This window comes from Podarcis cretensis (genome assembly GCF_951804945.1).
Source record: "Podarcis cretensis genome assembly, chromosome: 3".
In the NCBI taxonomy this organism is placed as follows: Eukaryota; Metazoa; Chordata; class Lepidosauria; order Squamata; family Lacertidae; genus Podarcis; species Podarcis cretensis.
This window is the reverse complement of record NC_137172.1, coordinates 97,577,637-97,597,409: the sequence shown is the minus strand read 5'-3', so window position 1 is coordinate 97,597,409 and position 19,773 is coordinate 97,577,637. Positions and strand designations below refer to the sequence as shown.

The following is a 19,773-nucleotide window of genomic DNA, read 5'->3' as shown; positions in this document are numbered from 1 at the left end:
AGCCCTTTTGTGAATATACGCTTCCACGTTGCAAGGTCTGCTGAAATCTAAGAAGTCAGAAGGCTTGCAGAGTAAGATATCCAGACGATTGGGAGAAGAGTAGCTTCAGTGCCCTGGACAGGCCATCACTCCACCTCGTGATTTACAAATGTATGCAGAGCAGGAAAAAATATTTCAGATTTCCATTGCTTGGGTAGATGATTTGTACTGGGTGCACATAGCCCAGAGAGTAATGGGTGATTGTGGGGAATCTCTTTGAAGCAAGCAGATGGAGGCTAGCTGGGGCATTTAGCAAAAAAAAAGTACTCGCATATTAATCCTGGAAAGAAAAACTGGCTTGGTTCAAATACTTTCAGGGAACATTTGGTTGCAACGGAGCCAACATGGTTCAATGGGTTCTTATCATGAACAGGCCTATAAAAAGGAGTGAGAAAGAAAACAAGCCTCTTTACCCCATCAACAGTAACTGTTGACGGAGTCAAATCGATTCAAGGTCTTGGAAATAAAACATTGTGGCTTAAAGAATTAACCAGTGTGGTGACTCCTGCGTGCTGAGATGAACATTTAAAAATGAAATCCACATGGTAAAGCAGCGGTATCAAATCCTCCTGCCGATGCCACAACATCATTTATTCGTCTTCTGAGGAGTTCCTGGGTATTTGTCTTCCATAAAACTCTGGTTGTCTGCAGAAGATTCTGGGGTACCTTTTTGGGGGAAGAATTGGGAAACCATAAACCTATAGGCATCTTAAAAAGTAGAGACATCACCTTGCCAACAAAGGTCCGTATAGTAAAAGCTATGGTTTTCCCAGTAGTGATGTATGGAAGTGAGAGCTAGACCATAAAGAAGGCTGATTGCCGAAGAATTGATGCTTTTGAATTATGGTGCTGGAGGAGACTCTTGAGAGTCCCATGGACTGCAAGAAGATCAAACCTCTCCATTCTTAAGGAAATCAGCCCTGAGTGCTCACTGGAAGGACAGATCGTGAAGCTGAGGCTCCAATACTTTGGCCACCTCATGAGAAGAGAAGACTCCCTGGAAAATACCCTGATGTTGGGAAAGATGGAGGGCAGAAGGAGAAGGGGACAACAGAGGACGAGATGGTTGGATAGTGTTCTCGAAGCTGCCAGCATGAGTTTGACCAAACTGTGGGAGGCAGTGGAAGACAGGAGTGCCTGGCGTGCTCTGGTCCATGGGATCACGAAGAGTTGGATACGACTAAACAACTAAACAACAACAACAAACCTATAGGCCAAAAGTGGCCTTTGGTTTCGCTGTATCTAGCTCCTAGGATTCCCTCTAGGCCACACACCCTCTCTCCAACCAGCACCCTTCACCTTCCTATTTGAGTGTGGCTGGAATGTGTGTTTGAGTGCTGGTATAGGATAGAGATGAAGGATAGAGAGGAATGTCTGAATGTGTGTGTGTGCGCGCGCGTGCTAGACTACTGTACAAAGGTGAAATTTACACTTGTACTTTGGCCCACTTAGGCCTCTGGCCTCACCCACCACTGGGATGCGGGCCTCAGGCTGAAAAGGGTAGACACACTGTCTCAGTTCCCTCAGAGATGCCTGTTAGGCTTCAACATTACCTCACATGATTTGGCAGTACACTCTCTGTGGCTCCCACAGATATTTCTAGACTACAATTCCCATCGTCTGTGACACCAGCTGAAGCTGACAAGAACTGGGATTCAGCAACAGCTGGAGGGCCACAGCTTCCCCATTTTAGGGGAAGAGAGTTGTAACTGTAGAAAAGCTGTTCTACAGAGAAGAGCCTTCAGGGAAGGTCTACCATTACTAATCTGTTCGTTGAGAAACCTTTGGTGCCCCAAATCACAGCTGGAAAGCCGTCAGGAGAAAGACATTGTGGAAAGACTTCAGGCTAGTGGGAACTACTGTGGTCTCTCTCTTTTTTTTAACTAGGACCCCCCCCCCAACAGGAGTCATGTGCAATAGTGGTGAGAAGTGGTATGTATAAAGGTAAAGGGTAAAGGGACCTCTGACCATTAGGTCCAGTTGTGACCGACTCTGGGGTTGCGGTGCTCATCTCGCTTTATTGGCTGAGGGAGCTGGCGTACAGCTTTCAGGTCATGTGGCCAGCATGACTAAGCCACTTCTGGCGAACCAGAGCAGCGCATGGAAACGCCGTTTACCTTCCCACTGGAGCAGTACCTATTTATCTGCTTGCACTTTGACATGCTTTTGAACTGCTAGGTTGGCAGGAGCAGGGACTGAGCAATGGGAGCTCACCCTGTCGCGGGGATTTGAACCGCCGACCTTCTGATTGGCAAGCCCTAGGCTCTGTGGTTTAACCCAAAGTGCCACCTGCGTCCCAGAGAAGGTGGTATAGCCAGATACAAAATGGTGGCTCAGCAGGTGGAGCCAATTATCTAATAAACCTCATGAGTTATACATTGGGACAACCTGAATGGGCATGGACATATCAGGGTGTAGCTCAGCCAGATAGTCTGTGTGTGTGTGTGTGTATGTGTATAATACACACACACACACACACACACACATATGTATAATATGTATGTATTATATCTTCATCTAAACTACTACAGAGCATGGATATTCCTTCTTGCTATTGCTAGACAGTTGGAAGTCAATATAAAAATTGCCATCTACAGCAACCTACCAGCAAATTCTGGTTTACCACTTCTTTCCCCTCTTGTGACAGCAAATGCATTTTAACAAGATTTGAGCGCTCAGACTCTGCATTTGCTTTCCTGTGTATTTTGTGCTTTAGTGGTTGGAAGTTTACTGAAAAGCGACCATAATGTGGAATCAGCATGTTGAAATCGAGACAATATACTCGATTAACAGGTGACCATGCTCTTATTCTTGCTGCAAACACGTGTGTGTGTGTGCGCGCGCATTTATGAGTGTGTGTGCGCGCACACACACACACACACACACAGCCTTTAAGCAATTGCTGTTAACTGGAGGTTATTATTTTATTTAAGCCTTTATGACATTTTTAATTAAAAAGGTTTTAGTGCTTCCCTCCGTAGCATGGTATTTGATTGCACTTTAGATAATGTCCCCATCTGAGCCCTGACTAATGGTCAGTAAGCCAAATATAAGATATATTCCCCCAAAAGGGCTTTTGTCAGATTTGCCTTGAATGAAAGACACTCTTTTAGACCAAATTTCCTCTGAAGAATAAAAACACAGCCTCTGCCAAGAGCAAGACAGCTGAAGAATAACACACCACCCAAACCACTGCGTGTGCATAACTGGCTACATTTTCACACTCCCTTCCACAGTCAGCCTTGCGCTCTTGTGCTATAGAGCGACTGAACTCTCTGTGAACCATTTGAAAGCACTGATTGAAATTAAATGTGCTGTAAATTATGTGTTTCCTGTTTGAATAACGCTGGGACTGATTTGTACTCTTATTTAAAGTAAGTTTTAAACTTAGATTTAATTTGTCACTTCATTAATGCAGCTTTTAAATTAAACCACGAGTCGTCGACACTTTGGGAGAAAGGAATGCGGTCCAATTCTTTCTTCTGCTTTCTTTTTAAACATATAACCTGCCGCTTCTCTGGATGGAAACAGATAACTGGAGAACCAGAGCGGATAGCCACTTAAATGTTTCCCATGTGGAGGCAACCAAACCTAGCAAGTGTGTTATTCTTGCTAGTTAGCATGAGAAGGGGCCAAGACCACAGAGCTGTATTGCTGATAGGCAAGACACTCAGACCATAGAAATACAATTGATAGAGAGGGCTATGTGTGATGTCATTTCCTCTCCTTCCCCATCTAGCACCTGCCCTGTGGAACTCCCTCCCACCAGATGTCAAAGAGAAAAACAACTACAGTGGTACCTCGGGTTAAGTACTTAATTCGTTCTGGAGGTCCGTTCTTAAACTGAAACTGTTCTTAACCTGAAGCACCACTTTAGCTAAAGGGGCCTCCTGCTTCCGCAGCACCGCCGGAGTACGATTTCTGTTCTCATCCTGAAGCAAATTTCTTAACCCGAAACTATTTCTGGGTTAGCGGAGTCTGAAACCTGAAACATATGTAACCTGAAGCATATGTAACCTGAGGTACCACTGTACCAGACTTTTAGAAGACATATGAAGGCAGCCCTGTTTAGGGAAGCTTTTATTGTTTAATAGATTATTGTATTTTAATATTCTGTTGGAAGCCATCCAGAGTGGCTGGGGAAACCCAGCCAGATGGGTGGGGTATAAATAATAAATTATTATTATTATTATTATTATTATTATTATTACTCCCCCTCAGTCTTCAAAGCAGCCACCACAGGGCAGTGCTAATTCGTACGTTGAGGGAGTAATCCAAATCCAATCCAGAATAGAATAGATTTGTTTCTGGCTGAGCCACCTGAAGGCCCTCATTCCAACTCAGAAAGGTATATGCCATCGGAAATTCTCCGAGTCACCTGGTGCTGGGTGGAAGCTCGCTGAGCCGAGGCTGGAGAAAGTCCTGGAAAGGGGGCACCCTGGGAGGGTGGAAGGGGTGTGGCGGGGGCAGAACAGGGCAAGTGGGTGACATACCCTCATTCCAAACTCTGTTCTGTCATGGAATTCTGCTCAGTATTGATCCAGAGTAGAATCCCAATGTATAGTTAGCAGAGCAAAAACTTAAAACACATTGCAGGATTCCCAAAAAGAGAGTAGAGGCAATTAATATTTCAACCAGCAGAGCCTTACTGTTACTGAAGGCAAATGAGCATACGGGTCACAAATCCTATACACCCAGGATTGGCATTGTCCATAAGAAATCCAGTTGCAGCAGACTTAAATTTACTGTAACTTATAATAAGTCATAATAAGTAACTTATAATGGGATGCAGGTGGCGCTGTGGGTTAAAGCCTCAGCGCCTAGGGCTTGCCGATCGAAAGGTCGGCGGTTCGAATCCCTGCAGCGGAGTGCGCGCCCGCTGCTCGATCCCAGCACCTGCCAACCTAGCAGTTCGAAAGCACATCCGGGTACAAGTAGATAAATAGGGACCGCTTACCAGCGGGAAGGTAAACGGCATTTCCGTGTGCGGCTCTGGCTCTGGCTCTGGCTCTGGCCAGAGCAGCGATGTCACGCTGGCCACGTGACCCGGAAGTGTCTCCGGACAGCGCTGGCCCCTGGCCTCTTAAGTGAGATGGGCGCACAACCCCAGAGTCTGTCAAGACTGGCCCGTACGGGCAGGGGTACCTTTACCTTTTACCTATAATAAGTCACTAACCTTAACACTAAGCATACTATGTACAGGACCACAAGTAAAAGAGATAGAAAGAGAAAGTGAAACCCAGGCTCCCTCTGGCCCTATTTTTATAGTCAGCATGACCTTGTCAGAAGAGATAAGAAAACCAGCTTAAGCCAGCTGTACTCAGCTTCTCTGAAGGAATAACCCAAACATCATAAACCTCCTGCTTGTTTCTTTCACACAGAGAAGCTTTCCAGAACCCTCTTGAATTAATTAGAAAAGGAAAGATCTCTACACATCAGATCAATACTTTCTGCACTAAGAAACAAACAGACATGTTCTCCTCAGTCATGTGACCTAGCAACTCAGTGGTGTAAGTCAACCTCTCTTTTAAAGGCTTGTTTCCCCTCTGCCAGACTCCGGCAGGCTCCTGAACAGCGTTTGGAAAAGGAGCTTGCCCACATTTCTGCTTCTGTCGGGCCCTAGAAGGCACAAGACCATAGAATCATAGAACTGTAGAGTTGTAAAGGACACCAAGGTCATCTTGTCAAACTCCCTGCAATGCAAGAATCCAAGGAGTCCAAGCTGTTTTCCTCTTGCCATGCTCCTTGCCAAGCTCTTTAGCGATAGATTGGAGCAAGTGGCAATCTGGGGGGGGGACCCAAATTGCCATTTGCTCTGATTGAGCCATAAAAGAGTGGTTTTCCCTGGGGGAAAGCCGTGAGACAAGAGGAACTGTGAATAAGCAAGTTACACCAGCATAATTTACCCTTACGTAAATCGCACTCGCTTCCTTTAGTCTGGATCTCCCAAAAAGGCTTGAGACATCCTCATCAAAGATCTCCTTTATCTAAGACCTGAGAAGACTTAAATTAAAGCCGTATTATAAAACAATGCGATCCGAAGATTAATTAACTAAGCTCTTTGTTAATAGTTCTTTACTTAATTTAGTGAATTTAGCTAGCTAAACTATTGTGTTTGCCTGACATAAAGGGATCGCTAAGCTTGTGGACTGCAACTTGTTCATGTCAAGGGTTGGACTGATTAAGAGAGGCACAAAACACACATAAAACTTCATCTCCCCACTTGAACCACATTCCCATAACTGCCAACTGCAAGATGGTGTTTCAGCGCACCCTTTCGTAATTATTTTTTTGTGATTTCTTTTAATAGCAAATTCACATTACAGCTATATTTCTTTGCACCAGAACAAAATTGGAGGCGGGGGCTGCGTAACCCAGTTGGAGGGGAAGGGAGACTTCAGGAGCTAATGTATTATTGTGTCCACTCCCTTTTCCTTTTCTTAATGAGCCAATTTGGTAAAAAAGAATGTTTTAAGGCATCCAGAAAAACTTTAAAAGCAGCGGGACCTCTTGTATATATCCCAAGATGCAGCCAAGAGTGAAATTTTATAGACCCCCTGAAAAAATCAGATCCCTATTATGGAAAGTCTGACACACCCTTAATTATAACAGCATGAGCGAACCTATTAAAATATAATACATCAGAGGCTCAGAAGGCTCTCTACAATGTGGTGTCAGATCAATGCAATTGGTACATGGTTTCGGAGTTCCAGGAACCAACATTTCCCCCAGGCTGAATGATGCAATAACGGAAATAGCGCTGGTTGAGAACGGCAACGTTGCAGAGCAGGTCCGCTAAGGAAGACTCTGAAAATTAAAGAGCAATGCAGCTGAAAGTGGAGGTTTTGCTCATAGGAGCTAATGAGATGGGCAACTCTATAATGATCAGTGCACCATCACGTTCCGCAGCAATTTAAAAGCTATACGTACATACATGGGGTACGTGCAGGGTTCAAGTTTCACCTTGCATTTTGGCGCTTTAAAAACATCCCAGCCTGTTTCCGAGGTATTCTGTGCACTCTCTGCTTTGCTCTGTAATCAGCTCCCAAGATGCTCTGTGTAGAAAATGAAGCTCTGGGTCCCCTGATTCACTACAATGGGGAATCTAAAAAAAAATAAAATGTTGGAATGCTTTCTCTCTTTCTTTTTGCCAAAGTAGATGCATTTTACCCACATGGGTGTGTGGATTAAGCCTCTAGAACATGGGTAGGCAAACTAAGGCCCGGGGCCTGGATCCAGCCCAATCGCCTTCTAAATCAGAATCACCATGTTTTTACATGAGTAGAATGTGTGCTTTTATTTAAAATGCATATCTGGGTTATTTGTTCTTTTTTCTTTTTTTCAAAATATTGTCTCCCCCCCCCCACAAGGTCTGAGGGACAGTGAACTAGCCCCCTGCTGAAAAAGTCTGCTGACCCCTGCTCTAGAATGGATGAAGCTTGGGAAATTGCAGACAAATAGGTCCAGGGGCTTTTTTGTGAGGGAAGTAAAATGGATTCACTTTCTTCCGTATCCCTTATGGCAGGGATCTCTAATAAGTCTTATTATGTGAGGCTTTCTCGATCAGATCACCGCCTGCAGAGTTCTGAAAAGCTGTGGTGTGTGTGTGCGCACGCGTATGCATGTGTGGTAAAGCAGATCAACACAGGATTTAAAAAACAACTCTTAAAAAATCTAACTCAGCAGAGAGGAGCTACTGATGTCTCCCTTCAACTTAGGGGAAGGGTACCCTCAAAGCACCTCTATTTGCTTTGTTCCTTGACATCCCATTCACAGCCAGTGTACACCCCTGATATATGCAAACACACATGTCTGGTAAAATGGGAAGAACTGCTGTTCAATCAAAGTGCCGAAGAAAATGCAACCATGGGTGTAGCCAGCTGCCTCCCCCCCCCATCAAGTAAATAAATAAAAATACTTAACTAACTGACCAATTGCATTGCAGACAACTTGGTTCTGCCTCCCCTAACATAAAGCCTGCACCGCTAAAATAAATCCCAACTACGCCCATGTGAGCAACCCTGAATACTTACTACCACCACCTCACTGCTTGTACTCTTCATCCCATTTACTTTAGAGTAGTCCTGTTAAAGTCACCTCCATTAAGGTCAATATCAGTAGACAACAGTTTTGCTGCCTTCCTTTATAGTGCAATAAAAAAATAAGGTCTTATATATATATATGTTCATAAATGTACCAACCAAGCACGTACATAGATATGTGGACCACATGTCTGGAGCAGCACAGGAAGATCTCCCTGAAACCATTTTGACTCTCAAACTGACCAAATGTTTTCTCTGCAAGGAGGGAGAGGGTGAGGGAACCTTCCCATTGTCTCAGGAATTGGCATAGTTGTCAACTTTTCCCTTTTCTTGCGAGGAATCCTATTTGGAATAAGGGAATTTCCCTTTAAAAAGGGGGAAAGTTGACAGCTATGGGCATTGGGTAATCAACATCTCAAAGGAATGGGCAGACTACCAGGAAAGGCAATCAGATAAGGCATTATCAGATAACCTGGCAGACAGGAAAAACAACAACATTCAAATTTCTGTTGTAGACCGCCTTTTCTGTGAAGTAGGTATGATGTTTGTGGGGGGTGGTCTTGGGTTACACCCCTTCTGTGATGTATGTTTGATGTATGGAGGGGTGGTCTTGAGCTCCAGGTCAGGGAATTTAAAATGTCTATATATGGGCAGGCACACCTTTTTTCTGGGTCCTCCTCCGTCCTCCTGTGTGTGAGGGAAGTATCCTGTTGCAACAGCTTTAATAAAGATCAGGCTTACTAGCTGCTTTGCTTCTCAATATTCTCTGGTTGGCCTCTGTTATTTTCTCCTACCGATAGGGAACCCACTTAAGGACTCTATACGGGCTCTTGGATACCCCATAAGGGAAGAAGGGCAGATTTTGTTTACAACAATAGTCTGTGTTTTATGTTGCCGATACCAGTTTTCTTGGATGGGTCATCCATTTCAGCAACTCCTTATTAGCAAAATGCCCTTGAACAAGAGCAAAAGAGATGAGCTCCTAGCAGGGGGTCAAGAGATATGTTGGCCTTCCAAAAGCGCTACTTTCTAGTTTTCACACGATTTAACAATTTTTTTTGCCAGCTTTGGAAACACGTGTGAAACGTTTTCATTTCAGAACATGGAAACCGCAGCAAAACTGAGATGCTAAAGAAAGGTTTCCATGTTGGGGATAATAATCACTTGCAGCAGGCACCTTTTCAACGGGAATGCCAAAGTGTTTTTAAGCCAAAACAGCCTTTCTCATCATCCTGGTGCCATTCAGATGAAGTCATTCCAGCACCCATCAGCCAGGAACGATGGGCGCTTGCAAAATCCGGAGGGCACCAGGTTGCCGAAGGCTGTCTCACAGCATTTCGCCCAGGGAAGCCCCCCCCCCCCTTATTCACAAAATCCTGCCAGACCAGGATCTATCAACAGCAGCTCCACCAGAGAGCTCCAGCATGGCCCGAAGCTCTAGACTGAGTGTAATGCGTTCTGCTGTTTCAGCACTCTTTATCTCTGCTCGCTATCCCTGCAAAGCTGCAAATGATTGCCTTGACAGAAGGTATTTGTTGTTGCCTGACTTTTGAGACATGCTGTGCCTAGCTCTTTTCTGCCCTCTAGTGGCAATATCTGCTCATCTAGTTAAAAACAACAACAAAATGAAATTCCCTCCCTAACAAAACCGTTTGCCAATTTTAAAAGGCAAGTACGGTACACAGCAAAGAAACTACAGTGGTACCTCAGGTTAAGAACTTAATTCGTTCTGGAGCACAGCTCTTAACCTGAAACTGTTCTTAACCACTTTAGCTAATGGGGCCTACCGCTGCCGCCACTCTGCAATTTCTGTTCTCATCCTGAAGCAAAATTCTTAACCCAAGGTACTATTTCTGGGTTAGCGGAGTCTGTAACCTGAAGTGTCTGTAACCTGAAGAGTATGTAACCCAAGGTACCACTGTAATTTCCATAGACCACAACCAAGTCCTTTGGATTAAAAAGAGCCATTGTAAATATTGGTTGAGATGGCGACGCAGAACTATGTTAATGGGATTTTGGTCAAGTAAAATATCATGTTAGCTCTAGATCATGGGTAGGCAAACTAAGGCCTGGGGGCCGGATCCGGCCCAATCACCTTCTAAATCCAGCCGGTGGATGGTTGGGGAATCAGCGTGTTTTTACATGAGAAGAATGTGTCTTTTTATTTAAAATGCATCTCTGGGTTATTTTGGGGACCTGCCTGATGTTTTTACATGAGTAGAATGTGTGCTTTTATTTAAAATGCATCTCTGGGTTGTTTGTGAGGCATAGGAATTTGTTCATAATTTTTTTTCCAAAATATAGTCTGGTCCCCCGAAAGGTCTGAGGGACAGTGAACTGGCCCCCTGCTAAAAAGGCTTGCTGACCCCTGCTCTAGATGCACAAGCTAGTGATGCTTTAGCCAAAAGGCCCCCTGGTGGGCCCCACGATATTCCAAGGGGCCACAGGTAAAAATGCATAAATGGGGGGCCACAGCACAAGGATAGGTGGCCACAGAGGGAAGTGATAAGTGAAAAAAAAACTCCTTAGAGTATTAATCTTATTTTTTTCTCTTCAATTTTAGTGAATTGAAATATGCATTAAAATCACAAAAATCCGCTGGTTAACATTTTGAGGCTATCTTTCAATTTATAGCACCTAGCAATTTGAAATATGAACATCCCTCTTCGTGGAAATGCATCTTCAAGCATCTATTAATGACTACTAAAAGTCATGATGGCAACTACACAGAGTTCTTTTTAGGTTATCATGTTGTTGCCCTGAATGAGTAGTCTGGTTTATTTTATATGCACATGCATAACCACACAGACAACAGGTGCACAGCCAAAGTTTTGCAAGAGAAATGACATTTTTAATCCGTGCAAGATACATTGCTTCTCCTGTTAAAATGCAGTACAGTGACAAATTCAGCTGATTAAAACACGAGAAGTGGGAGAGTAAACTGGCTCATTTAAGTGAAAACTAGAGACCCTTCGGCTCTACCCACTACAAGTCAAAGTTTTGGATTACTTTCCTACATAGAGCTTGCTTGAAGAGACATGAATCTTCTTCTTCTGCAATAGTTCAGATATCAGCCACTCCCAAGGATCACTGGTAATATAGGACAAAACTAAAAGTTGAGATCTAAACAATATCCCTTACGATCTTTTGCTGAAGCCAAAATCCAGCCCAGCGGGCTACGCATAAAAACTCCTGTTTCCCCAATTTCTTTTTTTAAAACAGTGAGCTGCACCTCTCTTTGCTGCCACTTGAGTGTGCCAAAAAAAAGGGAAGGAAGGAAAAATGAAGTTGAGTGGTGTGAGTTACTTCGTAAGCCACAGAAAAGCAGCAGTGTGGCACGAAAGGACTTGCACATCCACCATTCCGTGCTGCCCCCCAGTGCAGAATTATATCTCTAACTATCAGAGTAATCAGCTCTCAGGACATCATTTTACATTTTTATGGACTATGACTCACTGGGCAGATTGACTCTACAAAAGCGCATTAGTGTTATAATGGCTTAATTGTCATAGCCTCCCTGCAAAGAATTGTCACTGAAGTTTGGTGAGAGTTGGGAATTAGGATCGTGCCAAATTGCTGCCTGTGAACATTTTCCAAGCGGAAGGGTGTGTGTGTGTGGAATTCATGATCCCCACCTTTTTACCTTTTTGGTGCACCGCCTTGCTACTTTTCAGAACTACTGTCTTCCCTAACCCACAGTTCCAGCTCCATATTTTTTTATTAAATGGGCTAGCGAAAGCAGAATCATGTAGGCAGCATAATGAGTTTGCTAAATTAAGTAACCCATCAGGTTTGGCCATGTGATATTGTCACAAAGCCAAGTCAGAGCAAGAGCAAGAAGCAGTGCCCTCATTCTTACCTTGTAGTCCCCTGAAAAACTGGGGAAATAATAATAATAATAATAATAATAATAATAATAATAATAATAATTTTTATTTATATCCCACCCTCCCCAGCCAGAGCCGGGCTCAGGGCGGCTAACACCAATAATATCACAGTAAAAACATAATAGGAGGAATGAAAAGAAAAGAAAAGAAACCAATTTAAAATACAGGTGAAAACGAGAGGGAGGGCAACAAATCCCTCCCCAAAAAACAGATACCCCTGATTTGCCTCTGGTTCTACTAAGATTTCTGTTACAAATCCTTGGTGCTCATCAGAAAACTGTAATTGACAGGATTTTTGGTTAACCCACGACAATGTGGCATCCGTCCCATATAATCCAATCTGCTTCTCACTCTTTGAGAAAACGAAGTTGTTAACACTCCTACTCAACACTTATCTGCTGGGAAGTTTGGGGGCAACCCCTTTTATGCCAAAGCAGCCTGGCACTACTAAATTCTCAACCAATTATGGTAAATGACACTGGTTTTTAACCAGGTGCAGAACAGCTTTGAGAACCTCTTCTCTAGAGGGACTGGCGTCAACTGGTTGACACGTCGGATTCTCCATCCTTCTGTAAGATTCTTCAACTCTGTCAGAAAAGAGTAAGGAAGAGTACAAATTTAACCCACACATAGAAGTCAGTCACAATGTTTCCATTGCAATGCTACTCAGTTCACTCCTTAGGAACTTACTCCCAAGACGATGTATTTAGGATTTGCTCCTGTAACAGATTTCAGCTATCCACTGATTTGTTTATAGTACTATCCTCCCAGGGTGGTGGCACTGTCGGAACCATGTAAGTGCACCAGCAGAAATGCCTGATTGGCTCTGCCGCTGTGCTTCTTCAGCTCCAACCTCACCGTGCCACTCTCACACCATCCCAGCAACAGTGCTGATGTCAAATGGGTGGCTCCATGGAACCACCCCACCTGTGTTTACCCAACATGAATCACACCAAGCTGAACAGGCCTTTCACACTAGAAAGCTTGTTTAGGATTGTAGCCTTAATTGAGCTGTTTTAGATGCATTTCCCACTTTCCAACTGGAGTCAAAAGACTTCACGACACATCTGAAGGACAGCCATAATTAAAACATTGAAAGAAATGGATTCCTAAGGAGAACTAAGGGACAGCATGGCAGGGTGGAGAGAAGAGGGGAGCAGGATGAAAAACAGCTCAGAAAATGGGCAGGGGGTGTCACTGCTGTGTTGGTGAAGGGGTCAAGTGATCTGGTTCAGGAGCAAGTGGGTAGCAGGATCTTTGCCTGCCTGCCTCCTTCTCCAGGCTATCTCGCCTGGAGCAGGTGGCCTTATCCAAGTCTTTAAAAATGCCACATGGTGTAAGCCATGGGTAGGCAACCTAAGGCCTGGGCGCCAGATCCGGCCCAATCGCCTTCTAAATCTGGCCCGCAGATGGTCTGGGAATCAGCGTGTTTTTATATGAGTAGAATGTGTCTTTTTATTTAGAATGCATCTCTGGGTTATTTGTGGGGCCTGCCTGGTGTTTTTACATGAGTAGAATGTGTGCTTTTATTTAGAATGCATTTCTGGGTTATTTGTGGGGCATAGGAATTCATTCATTTCCCCCCAAAAAAAATATAGTCTGCCCCCCCACAAGGTCTGAGGGACAGTGGATCGGCCCCCTACTGAAAAAGCTTGCTGACTTCTGGTGTAAGCCATGAAGTGGGAACCTATGACCTCCAGATGTTGTTTGACTACAACTCTCATCATCCCTGAATATTTGCCGCACTGACTGGGGCTGAAGGGAATTGCAGCCCAACAACCTCTGGAGAGCCACAGTTAAAACAACTCTTTAAAAAAATGTCCAGCTCACTTCTTCTCTTTTTCCTTCTCTGTTCAGGGTGTGGCTCCTCTCTGACAGCTCTGCTTTCTCTATACAGGCATTCCTCCTCAACCAACACCTAAACCTTCTTCAGCCATCTTGGTTCCCAGGCAACACATCATCAGGTTGTTGACCTAACAAAGCAATATGCCGGGCTAGAGCTGACCGACTGGTTTGTCCATTTTAGCAGTACCTTACAATCATAGAATCAAGAGTTGAAAGGGGCCCTTGAGTTCATTCGCTCCAATTCCCTGCCCAAGCTTACAACAATATTATGGGTTTAATACATACTTTTGACGGAAAAAAGTATTAGCTTCTAGCTCAGTCTCCTCCTCTGTTTTCTCCATCCCTCGTCCCTTCAGTCTCCGGATTCTTTCCTCAGGACTAACAGTTAGCAGCAAAACAACATCTGGTTTTAGGAGGTCTTCGGGCCAGTGGTATACTTCGTGATGCAGAGGAGGGAGATTCTTTACTTTCCCGCTTATTTCGGTGGCAACTGCATACGCGGCAGTGCTGTGCCAATACCTATCAAATCACGGGTGTGAGCGAAACTCGAGGCATTTGAAGGTTTCAATAAAATTCAACACTAGGTGCATAGAATGAGCTGTGCAAATAGGCAACTCTGCATCTAACTAAAATCCGTTATGTGGCCTTCATTCTCATTTTGGACTACATCTCTTCTCAAGAGGCATTTAAAGCAGTCTATATGAAGGGCTAGCCTCACAAGAACCATGTGTGAGGTAGGTTAGTTTAAGCCTGCAGGGATGTCCAACAGGTCGATCGCGATCTACTGGTAGATCCCTGCGAGGTTTTGGTAGATCGTGGGTCAATCTGTGGCTTCCTTTCCTCAGCGGCGTTGAAACTGACTCCTGCCCCGCCTCCTCGCCCTGCCCTCCATTGTTGTCTGATCAGTGGAAGGGAAGACGGAGCTTTCTCCCTGTGGCTGTTTTCATTAAAAGTGATATTACTGTGAGCGGCTTTTTTCCTTAGACCCTTGCCTTCCGTCCTAAGAAATGGGGTTTTCATCCTCCCTTAAAAAAGGTCAACAACTTTGCCCTGAACCCCAAAAAGCAGGGGTAGATCATTGTCAGATTTTAATTTTGAAAGTAGATTGCAGTCTCTCAGAAGTTGGCCACCCCTGGTTTAAGGGATGGTGACACTGGTCACATCTATGCTATGTGCATTTAAAATACGTCTGTACCCCTTTGACAGTCATGGCTTCCTCCAGAGAATCCTGGAAAGGGTAGCTGCTGTTGGACAAACACACGTTCAATCTTCCTTGAGTACAAGCAACAAGTTCTCTGGATTCAGGCCTGTTAACTTCAGGTAAGAGTAAGATCCAGCCAATCAAAACAAGGGGTGATTGGCTGGTTATATTATACATGCTTTTGCTTTCTAAGACTCTAAAGCAGGGCAATGGCAAGTAGGGCAAAAGTAATGCCAATAGTGGCCCCATACAGGAAACAGGTAATGTAATTACTGTATTTTTCACTCCATAAGACGTCTGGTCCATCTTATAGAGTGAAAAATACAGTATATACAGACAGGAAAAGGGCTCCCAAGTTCTTTTTGATAATGTGCAATGTTTTTACCAACCTGTCTACGATCACTGGTGACTTAGACGATGCTTTCGCTATTTCGGAAGCAAGGATGTAGTTGGTCAGAGCATAAAATGCTCTCCGTATGAGCGTTGGTTCATCATCAAATATCTTTCTCCACTGGCTGACACTAGGCGGAGGAGATCTCAAGAGAACAGCATTCAGCGACTCCTTCACAGCTTGCGTCAATGTTGTTTTGCCTATATATGACACAAGGAAGAGCATGTCCTTTATTCACGGCACAGTGCAAGAGTTGATCTAAGAAGTTCAACAGAGACAAAAGCATCCTCTGAAAGCCTTTTGAATGTTGTAGCATCTGCATAAGTACTTCTTAAGTACTTAAGCCGGAAATTGCAGGATGTAATGATTTATTTATTTATTTATTTGATTAAATTTGTATACCACCATTTATCCAAAGATTCCAGGGTGGTTGACAACAGAAAAATACAAAATGGGAACACAAAATACATAATAAAACAAAACCAACCAATAAGTCCCCTTCCACAGACACATTTAAAAACCCACAGAATGCCTGGTTGGAGAGAAACGTTTTTGCGTGGTGCCTAAGAATATGTAAAGAAGATGCCAGGTGAGCGTCACTGGGGAAAGCATTCCACAGATGGCAAAGGGACGTGGGTGGCGCTGTGGCCTAAACCACTGAGCCTCTTGGGCTTGCCAATCACAAGGTTGGCGGTTCGAATCCCTGCGACGGAGTGAGCTCCCGTTGCTCTGTCCCAGCTCCTGTCAACCTAGCAGTTTGAAAGCATGCCAGTTCAAGTAGATAAATAGGTACCACTGTAGCGGCAAGGTAAACTGTGTTTCCATGCACTCTGGCACTTGTCACAATGTTCTGTTGTGCCAGAAGCAGTTTAGTCATGCTGGCCACATGACCCAGAAAGCTATCTGTGGACAAACACCGGCTCCCTCAGCCTGAAAGCGAGGTGAGTGCCGCAACCCCACACTCACCTTTGACTGGACTTAACCGTCCAAGGCCCTTGACCTTGACCTTTTTACCTCTACAGATGGGGAACCACTGCAGAAAAAGCCCATTCTTGTGTTGCCACCCTCCAGAACTTCTCGTGCTGGAGGCACACAATGTAAATGTAAATGTGCCTGAGTGAATTTAACAGCCTGTTTTTCCCTCCTTCCTGACACTGATGGTTCTTTTGGTGATATGGAGACACCAGTTGTCTTCCACCCTACTCTGATTCATTCCTTCACACTCGAGACATGTTTTGTGGCCTGTGCTCCTGCTGCTCTTCTCCCACGCCTGACGAGTTAGGGTCATGCTGAGTGTGTGAATAGGTTTGCAGGTTTAGCATCATCACCAGAGAGACCCAACCTTCTTGCAGCAGCCCTATCAAGGGGGAGCCCCAAGAACCGTCCAATGAAGACCAAATGTGCTCATTGGCCACTGAAAGTTGACTACTGAGGATGGACAGAGACCTGGGTGGAGCAGCTGAAGCCCTGAATCCCTTCTCACTGCAACATTCTGTTGCAGAGCTCACAGGTTTATTCACGCCTTTTGAGTTTTGCCTTAAACTCTTACCTGTTGCATCCAGACCCTCGATAACTATCACCGGAAAATCGCCCTTCTTTGGATGCTGAGGGCACTGATCCACCAGATCAAGGACTGCTTTAGCCTCAGGAATGAGAGAAGTGCACTGTAAGGAAAGCATGTATTTACTAAAGAAGCAGTTGCTTATCAATAACTCAGGGACTGAAGCCTCAGCAATGCCTATGGGGGAACATTTAAAGGGTTGTCACAAAAGCCTTGAAGAACTCTGAGAGGTAGCCTTTGTTTCCTGGGGTTCTTTGAAATGTCCCAATGACAGCCTGCCCAGTGCCCTTGCTGGGAGGCCAATATATGTTTGAATTCCCTGAAACAGGGAAACGGCAGAGAAAGATTCATTTGGGCATTCAAGGTAACAGATAGGGAAGAAAAAATGCTACTATAGCAGCTGCTGGATAGCTCCCTCAGTAAAGCATGAGACTCTTAATAATCTCAGGGTTGTGGGTTCGAGCCTCATGTTGGGCAAAAGTATTCCTCCATTGCCTCTTTGATTCTATACTTTTCCAGCAGTTGAAGAAGACCTTGTTCCAACAGGCATTTTGGAACTGACTGCTTTTAACAAGGGAGGTGGTGCCATGCTGCTTTTGTTGTGATTGTACATTTTCAATAGAGAAAGAGGGGGGGGGTTCAATTTTATTAAATCATTTTTTTAAAAAAAAAATTATTGGTTTCTTTTTCACTTTTCAGCTGTTTTTAGCTGTAAGCTGCCTTGTACCCCTTTCATGGGGGAAATAACAGGAAAACAGGAACCTCTTTTTTGTTGTTAAAAATTGTGGCATTTATTGTAACAGCTTGATGGTGAGTACTGGCACCGGAAGGCTGCCCATTCTGCCAATCCTGGGAGTTATTTCATTTGCCTAAGCAAGAGACCATAAAGAAGGCTGATCACCGAAGAATTGATGCTTTTGAATTATGGTTGCTGGAGGAGACTCTTGAGAGTCTCATGGACTGCAAGAAGATCAAACCTACCCATTCTTAAGGAAATCAGCCCTGAGTAGACACTGGAAGGACAGATCCTGAAGCTGAGGCTCCAATACTTTGGCCACCTCATGAGAAGAGAAGACCCTGATGTTGGGAAAGATGGAGGGCACAAGGAGAAGGGGACGACAGAGGGCGAGATGGTTGTTCAGTGTTCTCTAAGCTACCAGCATGAGTTTGACCAAACTGCCGGAGGCAGTGGAAGACAGGAGTGCCTGGCATGCTCTGATCCATGGGGTCACGAAGAGTCGGACATGACTAAACAACAACAACAACAACAACAAGAGATGCACATGAGAAGCAACACTCACCTCCTCCAGGACCCTCCGGGCAGCTCCCCGAGAGCGGAACACGGCGTCTTCCAGTAGGTGCGCGCAGGCGGAATGCAGCGCCGGCTCCTCCTCGGCGACCACGCGCGCCCTGCGCACCAGCTGCCTGTCCTGCGCCGCCCCATCAAGGCGCCACAGTGCGCAGCGCACCTCGCCGCCGTCCGCCACCTCGTATACCGCGAGGTGGACGGGCGCCGGCAGCAGGTGGCGAAGCAGCTCTTCGAGGGAGCGCTCGGTCTCGGGCGCCCGCCGCTCATCCTGCACCAGGAAGCCTCTTTCCAGCGCAGCCTCGCGGCTGGGGCTGTAGGAGAGGAGCGCCAGCGCTGCGCTCCCGGGCCCGAAGGGCTGCTCCTGGCTCAGCCTCCGCTGCAGAAGCCGGTGCAGCCGGGCAGCCCGGACTCGCTCCCGGGGGCTCCCCGCCGCCGGGAGACAGAAGGAGTAGCATCTCCCCGGACGGGGCAGGAAGCACCGGGGAGGCGCACGGTGCTTGTTGTCGTCGTCGTCGTTGCTTAGGTAGAACTGGACCAGCTCCGAGCTCGCGAGTTCCACCACGAAGCGGCGATCGGGAGGCGTCGCCATGGCGGAGCTGCGTCTGAGCTGCACCAGCAGAGCGAGTGCGCCCCGTCGCAGCATCGCTTCGCCGTAGAGAATCGAAACTTACCGAGCGGGGCGCGCAACAGGCAGGGACGCGAAAGTGATCGAGGAGGAGTGGGGGCGGTTTCCGCCAGGCGGCGCATGCGCTCTCTCTCTATAGTGCCTTTGCTCCGGGGGGACGAGTTGCTTTCTGCAACTTTTCATTGGGCTTCTTTCTAAAAGCAGGTTCGCTTCGTCACCAGCCGCTCCTGCAGAGGGAGAAACGAACCTGAACTTTGGCAGGGAGCGTTTTGCATGTCCTGATTAGGCGGGAGCTGAGGAAAGGGGGCGGGGGTGTGCAGGCGCTTCTTTGCCAAGCGGAGCAAGAATCGGATCCAGAAAACGAAATGAAAACTGACGCGAAGGGAAAGTGAAGCTGACCCTTCCCCTGGGCATTCTCGATTGCTGGGGCGACGCATCCAGAGGGCTAATAATAATAATAATAATAATGAAGGGACAGCCGCATTGGTCTCCTAACGAAAACCACGGCGCTTTCGCAGATATGTTTTGGAATAAGCTTTCATCAGCTCACATTCGCGGGTATAGGGAAACTGAAACGAGGACCCCACAAAGACCCCCAAAAGCTAGGAGAGAAGCCTGGGACGTTTCTAATACAGAGCTCAAACGTGCACACTATGAACGGAGCGGCCGTCCCCTGCGTTGGTTAATGATGTTTATTTTAGTTTTAATCATGATTTTTATTGAGTTTTCCATATTTCATTTCATTTTATCATACATCTCTCGAGCTTACATTACTACTCCAAACGAGTAACGACTTCCTTCCGTCACTCTTTCTGGCTTTCCTACTATTTTAACATATTTATCACATTTCTGTCATCACTTCTTTACCTACTT

The 19,773-nt window shown here is 45.5% G+C and overlaps 1 protein-coding gene across 1 annotated transcript; it reads right to left on the bottom strand.

The window, feature by feature from the left end:
• Positions 1–10,910: 10,910 nt before the first annotated feature.
• On the bottom strand, positions 10,911–19,485 carry CMPK2 (cytidine/uridine monophosphate kinase 2). Its single transcript, XM_079969972.1, has 5 exons — positions 18,268–19,485; positions 16,955–17,069; positions 15,404–15,605; positions 14,099–14,332; positions 10,911–12,555 (listed from the first exon to the last, which is right to left on the bottom strand). The coding sequence occupies exons 1-5, from the start codon at positions 18,916–18,918 to the stop codon at positions 12,432–12,434; spliced, it is 1,326 nt and encodes a 441-aa protein (XP_079826098.1). The 5' UTR covers positions 18,919–19,485; the 3' UTR covers positions 10,911–12,431.
• Positions 19,486–19,773: the final 288 nt, after the last annotated feature.